The sequence below is a fragment of the Scyliorhinus canicula genome, chromosome 13 (genome assembly GCF_902713615.1).
Source record: "Scyliorhinus canicula chromosome 13, sScyCan1.1, whole genome shotgun sequence".
NCBI classification, from domain to species: domain Eukaryota; kingdom Metazoa; phylum Chordata; class Chondrichthyes; order Carcharhiniformes; family Scyliorhinidae; genus Scyliorhinus; species Scyliorhinus canicula.
The window spans coordinates 12,948,089-12,963,361 of record NC_052158.1 but is presented as its reverse complement, the minus strand read 5'-3'; the positions used below and the strand labels follow the sequence as shown (position 1 = coordinate 12,963,361).

Sequence of the window (15,273 nt, the reverse complement as noted above, 5' to 3'; positions counted from 1 at the left end):
TCTGACAGTGCAGCACTCCCTCAGTACTGACCCTCTGACAGTGCAGCACTCTCTCAATACTGACCCCCTGACAGTGCAGCGCTCCCTCAATACTGACCCCCTAACAGTGCAGCACTCCCTCAGTACCGACCCTCTGACACTGCAGCTCTCCCTCAGTCCTTACCCTCTGACGGTGCAGCATTCCCTCAGTACTGGCCCTCCGACAGTGTAGCACTCCCTCAGTACTGACCCTCCGACAGTGTAGCATGCTCTTAATACTGACCCTCTGACAATGCAGCACTTCCTCAGTACTGATCTTCTAACAGTGCAGTGCTCCCTCAGTACTGCAGCAGGAGGATTAATCTGGATTATGCCCGGGGAATGGGTCTTAAACCAATCCTCCCAAAGCAGAGACCAAGATGTTAACTACTGAGCCTGGGCAGACCACAGGTTCTCCTGACTTGAGTATTGCCAACTTCTGTTTTTATTTCAGATTTCCGTATTCTCCAGTATCTTACTGTTGTATGGGGATTAAGTCCTCCTTCTCAGTGTTAATACCAGTCCGGTGACCCTAACTGCTCAGCACTAATGCCCTCTCTTGCCCTATATTAACACCCTCCAGTTTCTCTATTTTCACTCTCTCACTGAACAAATGGTCTCTTGTTAGACTGATGGACCTTGCGGGTATGTCTTTCGAAACCTTGACTTCGACCAACTAGAAGGACAAGGACAGCTGAAACGTGGGAACACCATCACATGCAAGAACTCCTCCAAACTACCATCCTGACTTGGAAATATATCGCCGTTCCGTCACTGTCGCTAGTTTAAAATCCTGGAACTCCCTTCCTAACAGCATCGTGGATGTGCCTATACCACATGGATAGCAGCGGTTCAACGTTGGCATCTAGCAGGGGTCCCTACCTCGAGGTCAGGGCATATGACACGATCAGGTAAATCACAAAGAGACTGTTCTGAGGGTCCCATTCAAAGTTAGAAGGCGCGCTCATTGTATCTGAGGGCTCTATATTGCACTATATAGGGACGGTCAAGGTATTAGCAGTACTTTGGAATAATACAACTCCTCCAACTCCCCAGATGCCTGCTGTTCACCTCCCCAAGGGGACAATCTCGACACATCCCTGACTTCTAACCAGATTAACTAAACCAGAGAAGCTCCACTAGGAATTCACTCAGAGCGGGGCACCCCCATGTGATGTAGTACCCCCCCCACCTTCATTCCGGAGGCCAAGCCTGTAAATGCAACTTGCCTTTAAATATTTGTCTCGGGCACCCTTTTCCGATTATTAACAATAATAATACAAAAAATTAAATTCACAGTTCAAAACAAAAGGCGAAAAGAATTTGAAGTAATCCTACAATAATACCTACTCCATACAGGGAGTATGACAAGTTAGCTCCTTTCTTGTCTATAATTGTGGTCCTTAGTCAGGGATAGCTCAAGCGGCAGCAGGGCGTACTTACCTCAGGGAATGATTAAGGCCATTGGCTGCAACAACGAACAAAATGGAACTCTCGCTGTTTTAAGCAGTGAGTCGCTACGAGGGGAAATACAAGACCCCAAACGAGGCCACCCTTTTCCATAAAGGTTTGTCCCTCAAATTGGTTGGAACGGTTTTGGGCCTGACTGCTACCTTAATGCTACAGAGTTCTGAGTGAAATAATGTGAAGGAGATTGTAGTGGTGGTGGTGGTGTTGGGGGAAGAGTGAAATCCGTGATTGGTGGATGGTCTCACGAGGGTCCGATGACAGTCAGGCTGCTCTCGGGCATGGTGTCCTGGTACGACTCCAACCGAGCTAGGCGGCTCTGCTCTAGCGCGATGGCCTCTGCTGAGTGCTTGCACTTCTCCGAACCACACTGGCAGGTGAAATATTTACACTTGATGTCCCAGAATCGGTCCCCGTAATCAAAGCTGGAAAAGGCAAAGAGAAAGATTGAAAAAAAAGGGCGCTTCAGCCAAGCAACCAAAATATCAACGCTCTTAACTTGAACTCACTGAATTGGAAACAAACAACAAAGGGACAGCAGGAGGTCATTCTGCTCCGGAAAACTTTTTACATGTCTCAAACATTGAAACATGTCAGATTCTGAGTGTGCTTGACAAGGGGTAGATGCGGTGATGCTGTACGCCCTCCCTTATGGAGGGTAAAGAGAGAAAGGAAATCTAGAACGAGGGGGGGCACAGTTTAAAAATAAAGGGCCTCCCAGTTAAGAGGGAGATGAGGAGGTTGGGGGAGGGAGAGAGAGAGAGAGAGAGAGTGAGATAGAGAGAGGACAATCACAATGTCAGCCTGAACGGTGCATAGCACCAAGAGGTGCTGTAACCTTGCCAACCTCCCAAACTATATATGGCTGGATTGGAAACCCCATTCCCAGTCACCCAGTGGATTTCCCTTCGGCCTCCTCACTGTCAGATGGGGCCTTTAGCTCCCTGGGCCCCAAGCACTGGGATACCCCTCCTAAACCTCTCCAGGTTCTCTTTCTCTCTCCTCCTTCAAGACACTCTCTAAAGCCCATCTCTTTGACTGGGTTGTTTGATCACCCGACTCAACATCTCTCGAGTGTCAATGTCAAATTTTGTTCTGATAACCTTCCCAAGAAGCTTCTTGTGATGCACCACTACGAGAACGTGGCACCTTTAACACAGTAAAGTGCCCCAAGGCGCTACACCGGGGAGCCGCTAACAAAATCTGACACCGGGCCACACAGGGCGATTTTGAACTCAGCTGACCAAACTTTAGTCAAGGAGTGTTTAAAAAGGGTTTCAAAGGGAGATGGCGCAGGGAGGGAAACTCCAGAGCTCAGGACCCAGGAAGCTGAAGGCATGGTCACGAGTGGTGCAGTGATTAAAATCAGAGAAGGCAAAAACCTTGAGGGTTTCAGGGCTGCGGGAGATTATAGTCGGATTATTAGAAACAGGAGCAGGTCATTCGGCCCTTCGAGCCTGCTCTAGCAGTCAATAAGATGGCTGATCTGATTGTGGCTTTACCTCCATGTTTCTTTCTGCCTGTTCCCAGAACCCTTGATCCCCTTGTCAATCAAAGATCTGTCCAACTCAGCCTTGAGCGTGTTTAATGACCCAAAATGCTGTACCGGGGAGGATAATTCCAAATACTAACCACCCTCAGAGAAGAAACTGTTCCTCATCTCTGCCTCAAGTGGGAGACCCGTATTTTTAAACAGCGCCCCCATGTTCTCGATACTCCTCCCACAGAGGTGACGAGGTTAAAAGCACATACAAAGACAAGTTGCTGCTGTTGTTATTAACATTCGCTGTCAGCATGTTACATCAGTCCAATTTGGGCGGTGAAGTGCGAAACAGAAAACAGACCTTCTCCTTGGCAGGTAGTGTATTTGCAGGTTGCAGTATTACAGACCTCTGCCCCCTCACTACCACCTCAGCGTCTACAGCTGTTCCCTTTATATGCAACATAAATTCACCATTAAATGAACTGAAAGCCCCTTGAAGGGGGAGAAAACATTTTCAAACAGAATCTACATCACTGCGAGCTGACTCGCTATATGTGTGCTCTTAGCCCTTAATCAAACGGTGCCGACCATCACCTGTGTACCTTAATCAATCAACCATGAGCATCCTGCAGGCCCCAAGCCCCTGCTCCAGGCACACTTACCCGAGCTCCTCGCCCGTCTTGATATCCCGACTGCTGAAGAACGCGATCCGGGGGAATCGGAGGTCCTGGTGCAGCATGAAGGCGCGCACGGGGATGATGTTTGGGTCGCACAGGTGGTTTATGAAGCGGCTCACGTTGCCATAGTAACGGGCGTCGATGCAATATACCTCCCCGTCCTGGAACACAAAGAATCAGGACTTCTCAGGCGCCACCTTGCAGATCTAGAATGTTTCAGGATGCTAAACCACCCATTTCACACACCCTGCAGTAACAATAATCTGGATGATGCAGGAAAATCGTGAACTCCAGCTGGTTAAATGTCTGGAGATTTTATCACATGGAAACTCACTGCCAACTGTCTCACCCGGTCAAACAGCCTTCTCCCCCACAACACCCAAAGTACTTTAACCATTGGTGAACAAAAACCTTCAACGTAACTCGATTTTTAAAAAAAACACACAATGCCGCCTAAAATTGTGCCACTCAGCACCCGGTGAGATTAATCTCCAAATCCCCAGAGGCTCGACAACCCAAACACTGAGCTGATTCTCAGGGACAGATTCTGCCCCTTGTCCAGCTGAGGTAGTGGGAGGGAAAGCTGTATTCAACACCTCGGGTTTGTGAGGATCAGTCACTGCTGACTATTTGCCATCTCACCGTAGCCCTCAGTTAGCAGCAAGGTGAGCCCCCACTGAGGCAACATTACCTTATTATCCAGGTCAAAGAGGTAGGAGTCATCTTCACGCACATCCGCCTCGGCGTCCGAAATGATCTCACCCACATACCTGGATTACAGAAGAAGGCATTAAACACGATGGCCAAGAGAGAGGGTGAGAGAGAGAGAGAGAGAGAGAGGGAGAGCAGGTGGGCAAGAGAGGGGGAGAGGGAGAGAGAGAGAGAGAGAGAATGAATGAATGAGCGAAAAAGAGACAAAGAGAGGGAGAGAAAGCAAGATAGATAGAAGGAGATTGTGAGAGACAAAACGAGAAAGAAGTCAAAAGAGAAAGCAAGAAAGGGGGTGGGGAGAGCAAAAGAGAGGAAAGCAAGAGCGAGAAAGAGAGAACAAGTGTGAGACAGACAGTGTGACAGTCAGATAGGGAAAGAGAGAGACAGGGCAGGTGAGAGAGGACAAGAAGGAAATGGTGTTTTTTTTAATGATAGCCAAGTATTTTGCAGCCAAATAAATAACTTATTAAATTGTAGCTGTTGTGATGTCGGAAACGTGGCAGCAATAAACACTCAGTAAATAACCACAAACAGCTATATGATAATGACCAGATCATCTGCTTTTTGTGATGTTAACTGAGGGATAACTATTGGCCAGGACAACAGGGATAACTCTCTGCTCATTTTGAAACTCGTGCCATGAAATCTTTTACATCCAATCCAGCAGGCAGATGGAGCCTTGCATTAACGTCTGATCCCAAAGACAGCACCCCTGACAGTGCTGCACCCAGACAGAGCACAAGGAATGTCAACCTTTCTTAATCCCAAGTGCGGAAGGAATATTTCACCCGAGAACCACTGAGGAACAACCTTCCTGTTCCTCAGAAACTGTATTAATGGGCGATACCTACACAGCTCAACACAACCTCGGGTGCCTACCACCATTACTCCCCGGTAGGTCCTGGAGTGCACTCTCAAAGATGTCCGTTCTTGTACAACGTTGTTTGCACAATTCAACCGACAGTTTTCACAGTAGCTGAGGTGCAGGAGTAGGGTTCAAATAGGGGTAGGATGGTCAGGATTGGGTTTGTGGCTCATGTGGGGAAAGGGTCAGAGAAAAGGGGGGCCAGGAATGGGGGGGGGGGGGGGGGGGGAGAGAAGGAGAGAGAACAGGATAGGGACGGTTGACTGGGTGAAGGACGGGGGTGGGGGAGGGTAAGGGACCAGGGTGAGGGTCCGGGAAGGTACCGAGGAAGGCAGGCTAAGGGATGAGGATGGTAAGGGTCCGGAGGGGTAGGGATAAGGTTTGGGGACTGGCGAGTGGGTCAGTCAGAGGCAGGGCCAAGGGCCAGACTAGGATAATTGTGAAAGGCACAGTCTGTGGAAAAAATCTGAAACAAAATAGCGCTGATACCACAAATGTGAAGTAAAAATAGAAAATGCGGGAAACATTCAGCAGGTCAGGAAGACAGTGAGCGAATCTGTTGACATTACAGGGTGATGAGTTGCTCAGCAGAACTAGCAGCAGCAGCACACTGAATCATTTCAATTCAAAACATTTGAGCTAAACTCCAAATCAGTGAAAGAACGCAACTTATTCTGGCCTCATTTACCCGATGAGAACAGGGGTGCCTTCTGCTCAAATATCCACTTAAATCTCAGCAAACCTTTCGGATCTTTAGCGCCAACTCTCTGCTGGGTGGGAATCTTCAACCACAGGCTAGCTAAGTTGTAAAAAAATGGTTCGATGGTCTGAATTCATGCCATTGAACATTCCTGTGTACTATACTTACTCACAGATGAAGGTTCCTTGAGGAATGTCCTGCAGCGCTCGCACTCCCCAGCCCATCTTCTCCGTCCGATAGAGCTGTAGGCGAACTCTTCGCGACAAAACAGAAAGAATCACAAATCAGAGATCCTTTAAAATCATCACAAATCCCCCTCTGTATCTTGCAGGAGGACACTGAAATGGTTCTTTAGTAATGCTCCAGGTTCGGCCGAGTATCAAGTCAAAGTTTCTGCCCCAATCCCTCCAGCACTCTCCTCCTGAATTCTCACCAGGGCACACTCAGCAGAGGCAAATCTTGGTACCCCTCATGCAGGAACTGCAACGGGGAGTGTCGCTCGGCTGCTCGACTGTGGAGGGCATTGTTGCTGAGGCTGATCCCCTCAAGCAACCTCTGCGAACGTGCATTTTGCAAAACAGAGTAGTGTGAGGGAGGCTGTGTGGAGGGTCAAGCCTGGCTTCCTCCCTCCTCTCCTTTCATTTCCTCAGTCCATTGACCTGCGGATCAAAAACAGAAAATACCGGACAATCTCAGTAGGTCTGACAGCATCTCTGGAGAGAGAATGCAGCTAGCATTTCGAGTCTGGATCAGTCATCCCGACTCGAAATGTTAGCTCTGTGCTCTCTGCATAGATGTGGTCGGACCTGCTGAGCTTGTCCAGCATTTTCTGTTTTTGTTTCAGATTTGCTTTTATCTGACGCGCGTTCAATGCTGAAGACTCCAATTCAGTATGGACAGGTCTGAACAGCACTTATAGGAGGGGACAGACGCACACGAAAGCCACGGGGAGAAAAGAATGGGATGGCAAGGATTCTCCAAAAGGGTGTATTGGAAAAAAGTGTGGGAAATACTGCAGGGGAATGAAAAAAAAAGGGAAAAGTGATCGTTCTTGATCGGATTTCAGAAATGCTGGAAGGGTCCTCTACCACCACCACCACCCTCTCCATTACATTCAATAGGTCACCGCATCAGTGAGAGACAATAGGACTCAAAGGAGCGACGAGTATAGAGGGAGACGGCTTAATCCAACCTTGTAGCAACCAGCTCTTACTTGATTCCACTTTGTACCACACGGTTCTTGCACGACCTCCAACAGGAACAGGCCTGATTGCACTCGAAGATCAGAGGTGGCTCAATCTTGTTGAATTCTTGCAAAAGTCGCCCATCCTGCCCCACAAAAAGGGGGAAATGATTAACACCGGGGTCCACTCGAGTCTGACCGCATCGTGATTTCACACCGTGGCTCTGTACCATGACCACCGCACTGACACCTGTCTGTGGGTCAGAATGCACTGCCACAGAACGGTTACAGAACAAAGAAGTCATTCAGCCTGTCGAGCCCTGTCAGCTCTCTGCTATTAAGCTGGTCCCACCCCCTGCCCTTTCCCTGTAGCCCAGCATTTTGTTCCCTTTGGGTTCTTATCCAATTCCCTTCTGAAAGCCACGACTGACTTTGTCTTGTCAGCCTTTAGTCATTTTGGTTTTCCTGGTACTTTCTCTCTCGTGGTCATCGTCGTTTTAAGTTCCTCCCCCCATTTCCTTCGTGATTTTCTCCCATTTGTTGGATGCTTTTTGTGTCTTCCACAATGAAGACAGCTACAAAATACTTCCTCAAAGTCTCTGCCATTTTCTTGTTTCCCACTATTAATTCTCCAGTCTCACGCTCTAAGGGACCATCGCTTACAGTTGTTACTCTTTTCCTTTTTATATACTTGCAGCCTGTTTTTACAGCCCTTTTTTATTTTTGGGAGTTCTTCTCTAACTCCAATTTTACCATCTTTATTTATTTTTTTAAGTCATCCTTTGCTGGTTTCCAAAGCTTTCACAATCTTTTTGTCTGCCAGTAATCTTTGCAGCAGTGTGTGTCTTTTCTAACAATTTAATACCATCCTGAACTTCTTTCGTTCGTCATAAATGATGAATCCTTCTTGTGGAGCTTTGCGTTCTCAATGGAATATATCATGAAATATCTTATTAAATGTCTACTACTGCTTCTGCACTGTGTTGGCGTTTAACATATACACCGAGTCCACTTTAGCCAACTCTCTTCATACCCATAGGAATTATCCTTATTTAAATTGAGACACAAGTTTCAGACCCACATATCTCATGCTCAAACTGAATGTGAAAAATATGATCGCTCTTATCTAATGGATCCTTTGCTATCAAGTCCTTAAACTGATCTCATTACACTTAAGCAGGTTTGAAATAGCCTGGGTCCTGGTTGTTTCCAAAACATATTGTTCCAAGGAAGCGCCCATAATACATTCTGTGAGCTTATCCTCCAAGCTACATTTGTCCAATCTACATAAATATTAAAATCAACCCCAATTATTTTCAGTATTTTTCTTATATGGCTATTGATTTGTTTATACTCCTATCCAACAGGGTATCTAGTATCGGAGATGGGGGCTATAAACTACTCCCACCAATGATTTATTTATTTCTTATATACACTCATCTTGATCCACTGAACCAAGATCATTTCTCACCATTGTACTGAACTCTTCCTTTATTAACAGAGCTACCCCACATCCTTTTGTCTTTTTTCTGTCCTTTTGAAAAACTGAACCCACTTGAATATTCAGGTACATGTATCTGTAATGGTTATCATAGCATATTCATTTGTTTCTTTTGTGCTATCAATTCATCCATCTTGTTATGAATATTGTGTGCATTCAAATAAAAACGTTTATTTCTCTCTTTTTTTATCATTTTCCCATGCTCTGACCGTATTTGTCGGTGCACTCCCATGTTTGCAGTTCAGTCATTTCTTGTCACACTCTGGTCTTCATTACCCATATCACGACTGTGCCCTACCCTCTTGTCCTTTCTCTTTAACTTTTCAAATTTCCCTTCATGTGATCTTAGTGAAACATATAAGACCCTGAGTGAACTTGACAGGGTGCGTGCCGAGAGGCTATTTTCCCTCGTGGGGAAAATCCAGAACTTGAGGGACACAGTCTAAAAACTATAAGATCTTCCAGTTAAGACTGAGATGAGGAGAATTGTTCTCTCTCCGAGGGGTGTTAATCTGTACAGTTCATCCCCCAGTAAGCCGTGGAGTCTGGGTCATTGAATTTACTGAAGGCTGAATTAGATCCTTGATCGTGAAGGGACTCCAGGATTGTGGGGTGGGCAGACCACAAAGTGGAGTTGAGGCAACAGTCATATCAACCAAGACTTTATTGAATGGTTGAGCAGGCTCAAGGGGACGAATGGTTTACTTCTGCTCCTAATTCTTGAATGCCATATATGCTTTCAACCACTTCTCAACCTGCCCTGCAATCTTTAACAATTTGTGCACATGTAGCTACCCGCCCCTCTGCCCCTGCCCCCCCCCTTTAGAATTGTTCCCTTTATTCTATACTCCCCGTTTTTTTTTCTACTGAAATGTATCAGTTCACAATTCTCTGCATTAAGTTTCATCTGCCTAGTCTATCATCTTGTCTTTGTTCTCTTGGAGTCTATCCCCTGTCCTTCTCACGACCATTCCCAAGTCTTGTGTCAGCCTTTTACAAAGGTGAATGTGTGAATTTAGAGAAGCGTGCCGGGCAGAGAACCCTTACCTTGTCATACCAGCAGCGAATACTGAGTTGTCCGCAAAGGCAGTTACTGGAGGAACAGTCGTCCAAGCAGGTACAGTGCTGCAAAGGAACCACAGCACGGGTGAAAGGAACAGTAAAAACCTGCAAGCTTTGATGCCACACAGGCGAGGAAGGTCGAAATCTGAAACCAAAACTGAAAACACTGCAAATACACAGAAGGCGAGGGGCAGGAAGAGGAGATCGGTTCACATTTCATCAATCCGAAAAAACAGTTACAACATCGGAAACATCACTCAACTCTTAGCCTGGATAGATTGCAGCGCCTGGATAGACTGCAGAGGCTGACACTGTCTCCTTGGAGCAGGGAAGATTAAGAGGCGATTTGATAGAAATGTTCCAAATCATCCGAGGTTTTGACAGGGTAAATAGGAGGAAATTGTTTGCAGTGACAGTAGGGCTGTTAAGCAGAGGGAACAGATTTCAGATGATTGGCAAAACAAACAGGGGGAGAAGAGGAGGATTCTTTCCCATGCAGGGAGTTTGAGTCACACAAGACAAGAGAAGCAGAGCGAACAATAGCATCTTCCATAATCAACAGCATAACATCTTTGCCCACTGACTTCCTGAACCATCAACGACGCCTTCAATGTAGGCAAACGTATCAGAGCCCTTTACCAGAGTGCAGATTTGACACCAAGTCACAGGTGGCAATAGCAGTCAGGTCACCAAAAGTTCAGTCAGAGAATTATTAAGAATCTTCTTGAAGGAGGAGAGGTAGAGAGGAGTGATTTAGGGAGCGAATTCCAGACATTTGGGCCAGAACAGCTGAAGGCAAGGCCACCAATGACGGAAATGATGAATCGAGGAGGAGGAGGCCAAAATACGAGGGGCGCAGATATCTTGGCGAGTCGTGAGAGTTATGTGGTAGTGGTGAAGACATGGAGGGATTTGAAGGAGTCAGTGACCATGTAGGTCATGGTTGAAAGGGATTTACCGCGAGTTAGGATCTGGACAGCAGTTCTGGACGAGCTGAGGTTTATGGAGGGTGGGGAGTTTGAGATGAAGGACCCCTCCCAAGGTTTGACGAGTGCAAGTACCTGGAGGTGTGTGATGTTTCTGTCGATGCTCATCGTGGATGTCTCACAGTTCTCGGAGATGTATTTGTAATCCTCTGGGGAGGTTTCCGCATCCACTGCATTCACACACGGTATTGGGACGTTTTCGTAGCCTCTGGCAATGTCCCTGAGAAACAGAGTGACCCAAGATATAGTCAGCCTCGCTCCCTCTTGGCATAAACAGAAACTTGGACAAATTGTGTGTGTCCCTCCCTTTGCAAACCAATACTGTACCCCTTCCATCTGGTTTTTAACACACCGCTGTTTGTGGGAGCAAATTGGATGTTGTGTTAACTACATCAGAATAGTTACTGCATTTCAAAAGAAGGAGTACTTCACCAGATTGGGAATGTCTTGGGGTCATCAAATATTCTATGGGAAAGAACATGTTTCTTACTGCACTGCTGACAAAAAGAGGGGCGGTATGTGGGGGGGGGGGGGGGGGGGGGGGGGGGGGGGGAGAAAAGATGGACGGTACGGGATGAAACAGGGACGGTACTGGGGTGAAAGAGGGATAGTACGGGGGGAGGTGGAAAGGTGGATGGTATGGGGGAGGGTGAAGCGGGGTGGTACAGGAGTGGGAGGGGAAAGAGGGACAGGACAGGGATGAGGGACAGTATGGGGGGGGGGGAAGGGGAAGGTAGGATGGTACGGGGAGGGGGGGGGGTTAAAGAGAGACGGGAGAGGGGGAAAGAGGGACAGGACAGAGAGGAAAGAGGGACGGGATGGGGAAAGAGGGATGGCACGGGGAAAGAGGGGCTGGGCAGGGGTAAAGAAAGTCAGGGAGGGGTGGAGAGGGATAGGGTGAGGGGGTGGAGGGACAGTGAAAGGCGAGGGAGAGGGACCCAGGGAGGGGGAGAGGGATAGGGGGATGGGAGGGAGGGAGAAGTGGGGAAGGAAGAAGAAATAGGGACAGGTAATGCGGAATGACTTCCTGCTGGCTGGAGGATTTTCTTATTCTACAAAATCACTCCTAATAATCATGTATATGTGCAGGGAAATACCAATCCAGTTTATGTAATCTCTCCTTTTAATCTAACCCTTGCGGCTCTGGTGAATCTGAGCATCTCTCTTACCAAGGTCAATATGTCCTTTCTACAGGTGTAGTGCCCAGAATTTTACATTGTGTTCCTGATGTGGCTAAACAGCATTTCGCACAGCTGAAGTAAACCACCTCCTCTTCCTGCTCCAACACTCTGCTTATTAAGCCTGACATTTGTTTAGCCTTTTGAGTTTATATTGTACCCGATAGTATCAGCGGGTTCTGTAAACATAAACCCCTGCTCAAACTCGCTGTGCCTCTGCTGGGCCCAGCTTTTCACCATTTAAATAATACTCCAATCTGTTGTGCTGAAATCCATCTGCCATGGCTCGCTGCGCTGACTTTGATTTTAAGTTCCTGTGTTTGCTAATTAATGTGTCAATATTTGTGCCCAAGACAATGGATGGTCTAACCACAGCTTCAATGGGAAGAGTGCTGAGAGGGGAGGGTAGGTGGCGGGGTGGGTGGAGCGGGGTTAACATTTGTTTGAGGCCTGCTCTGCCCTGTGCTCGGTCGCTGCTCACAATGAGATGAATTCTGAAACCGGCTTGGGCAGCTTCAATCCAGCTCCTCTGGGTGTGGTGCCTGGAAATGCAGGAAGGTAAGTCACACAAAGCAACCGTGCAGATAGCTGCTGCCAGGAATGATAATACCATGAGCACTGGCTGGCTGGTGGCTCACTTCTACAACTTTCGCCTCCCAGGCAGAAGACTGTGGCTTCAAGTCAGCTAGATTCCAACTCAAAACCGCACTTCGATACTCCTGGTGCAGTACCGAGGGAGTGCTGTGTTGTCTTTCGGATGGGGCATTAAGCCCGGGCCGTTTCTGTCCTCTCAGGCGGGAGTAAAAGATCCCATGGCACTGCTTTGAAGAAGAGCAGGGGCATTATCCCCTATATTTAGCTCCCAGCCAATGTCTAAAACAAATACCCTGGTCACTACCAATCGCTGTTAGTTGGAGCTTGATGTGCACAAATTAATTACTGCGTTTCCTGCACTACATTACAAAAAGTGCTTCACCGACTGGCAAGCAGTTTCAGATGTATTGTGAGTGGGATATAAATCATTGTTTTTTCTTTCTTGCCTCCAAAATTATCCCTGGTGGAACCTAAACTGAGCACCGGGATTGTTAAGACAGAGATCAATAGATTGTTACATATGAAGGGAGCCAAACGGTGGGGGGAAAGGACATTGTTCCTTCCTTGCTGGAATCCAAGACCTGAAGCTTTGGCACAGAGATGCTCTCACCTGCTGACGATCTTCTCTGTTCGAACCGCTCGGTTCAGGACTCCTTGCTTCAGCTTCTTGTTGAGCTGCAGGGCGAACCAGACCTGAGAGTTCATGACGCAGCAGTCCAGTGGGCTGTCTCCCTCACGGTTCTTCAGCTCGATGTCCGCTCCGCGGGACAGGAACAATCTGCAACACGAGAACTCAGTCAGCGCGCGTCCCTCATTCCCTACTGGCCCAAGTGGGCGGCACAGTAGCACAGTGGTTAGCACCGTTGCTGCACCTCGCCAGGGTCCCAGGATTGATTCCTGCTTTTGGGGGGGGGGGGTCACTGCCCGTGCGGAGTCTGCACACTCTCCCCGTGTCTGGGTGGGTTTCCTCTGGGTGCTCCCACAAGTCCCGAGGGAGGAACTGCAAGGTGAATTCGACATTCTGAATTCTCCCTCAGGGTATCCATACAGGTGCCGGAACGTGGCAACTAGGGGATTTTCATAGTAATTTTGTTGCAGTGTTAGTGCAAGCCTACTTGTGTCACTAAAGATTATTTTTTAAAATATCAAAAATTTCAACAGTTTTGGACAAGAGAGTTCCAGTTTTCCACTGATCCCTGGCAGCAACCCAGGAGTTTGACCCAGCGACGGTGAAGGAACGACCGATATATTTCCAAGTCAGGATGGTGAGCGACTTGGAGGGGAACCTCCAGGTGGAGGTGTTCCCAGGTATCTGCTGCTCCTGACCTTCTGGATGACAGTGGCTATGGGGTTTCAAGGTGCTGCCTCAGGATGAGTTACGGCGGTGCATCTTGTAGCTGGCACACACTGCTGCTACTGTGCGTTGGTGGTGGATGGAGTGAAAGTTTGCAGATGGGGGCACCATCAAGTGGGGCTGCTTTGTCCTGGATGGTGTCGAGCTTCTCGAGTGTTGTGTGAGCTGCACACATCCAGGCAAGTGGGGAGTATTCCATCACACTCCCTTTTAAAAAAAATAAATTTAGAGTACCCAATTCATTTTTTCCAATTAAGGGGTAAATTTAGTGTGGCCAATCCACATAGCCTGCACATCTTTGGGTTGTGGGGGCAAAACCCACGCAAACACAGAGAGAATGTGCAACTCCACACGGACGTGACCCAGAGCTGGGATCGAACCTGGAACCTCAGCACCATGAGGCAGCAGGGCTAACCAGCGCGCCACCGTGCTGCCCTTCCATCGCACTCCTGACTTGTGCTATGTACATGGTAGACAGGCTTTGGGGAATCTGGAGGCGAGTTAATCGCCAAATAATTCCTAGCCTGGCCCTACACTTATAGCCACAGTATTTATACGGCCGGTCCAATTGAGTTCTGTTTTGGCGGGAATGCACCAACATGCCAAATGCAGTCTGCCATCTTCTCACCTGGGCTAATACGCCTAATATTTCTATAGGTGAGTTACAATGACCTCTAGTGGCAAAATGCCAAAGGCAAGCAGTGCAGTTTATGACTCTTAATTAATTAACCTTATCCCAATTGTGCCTCCAGTCATTTTAGGATCCTGAACAAGTATACAAAAAAAAAAATCCTCTCTAGCATAAAAGAGACTGGACGTGGCTGCTTGATTGGCACCGTCAATCAATACCTTAATCATTCACTCGTATGCCAACGTCAAGGCTCCTGACCCAGCACCTTCAAAATAAACCTTGACACTGAACCAGAGGGAAAGTCGGTTTGAGATAGGGTGAGCTCTGAAGAAGAGTCATATTAGACTCGAAACATCACCTCGGTTTCTCTCTCTCCACAGGTGAGGTATGACCTGCTGAGTTTTTCCAGCATTTTCTACTTCAGTTTGTGAAACTGTCGGCTAAACTGAGCTGAAGCTTGGTCAAAGAAGTAGGTTTTTAAGGGGGAGAGAGAGGAAGAGAGGCGGAGGAGTTCCAGAGCTTGGGCCCAGGCAGCTGAAAGCAGTCACTAACGGTGGACCCTGTAAAATCAGCGACGCCCAAGAGGCCACAATGAGATGAGTGCAGATGTCTCAGAGGGGTCCAGGGCTGGGGCAGAGGCAGCCAAAAGAAGGGTGAGAATTTTAAAATCGAGGTGTTGCTAAACTAGGAGCAAACGCAGGTCAGTGACCACGGGGTTGATGAGCGAATGGGACATTTTAAAATTCATTTATGGATTTGGGCGTCGCTGGCTAGACCAGCATTTATTACCCATCCCCCGGGTTGCCCTATAGAAGGCGGTGGTGAGCTGCTTTCTTGAACCGCAGCAGTGCCTGTGGTACACC

General features: G+C 47.8%; 1 protein-coding gene across 3 annotated transcripts in view; it reads right to left on the bottom strand.

Annotated features, from left to right (window-relative positions):
- Positions 1 to 209: 209 nt before the first annotated feature.
- LOC119975701 (histone-lysine N-methyltransferase EHMT2-like) overlaps positions 210 to 15,273 on the bottom strand; it is an 87,834-nt gene continuing 72,770 nt past the window's right edge. For all 3 annotated transcript variants that reach the window (XM_038815510.1, XM_038815512.1, XM_038815511.1), the window contains 8 exons: positions 13,036 to 13,203; positions 10,729 to 10,873; positions 9,653 to 9,730; positions 7,135 to 7,250; positions 6,090 to 6,176; positions 4,337 to 4,415; positions 3,631 to 3,806; positions 210 to 1,910 (listed from right to left, as the gene is read on the bottom strand). In XM_038815510.1, the coding sequence (XP_038671438.1) occupies positions 1,730 to 1,910; positions 3,631 to 3,806; positions 4,337 to 4,415; positions 6,090 to 6,176; positions 7,135 to 7,250; positions 9,653 to 9,730; positions 10,729 to 10,873; positions 13,036 to 13,203 (1,030 nt within the window). In that variant the 3' untranslated portion in view covers positions 210 to 1,729. The remainder of the gene's footprint in view (positions 1,911 to 3,630; positions 3,807 to 4,336; positions 4,416 to 6,089; positions 6,177 to 7,134; positions 7,251 to 9,652; positions 9,731 to 10,728; positions 10,874 to 13,035; positions 13,204 to 15,273) is intronic.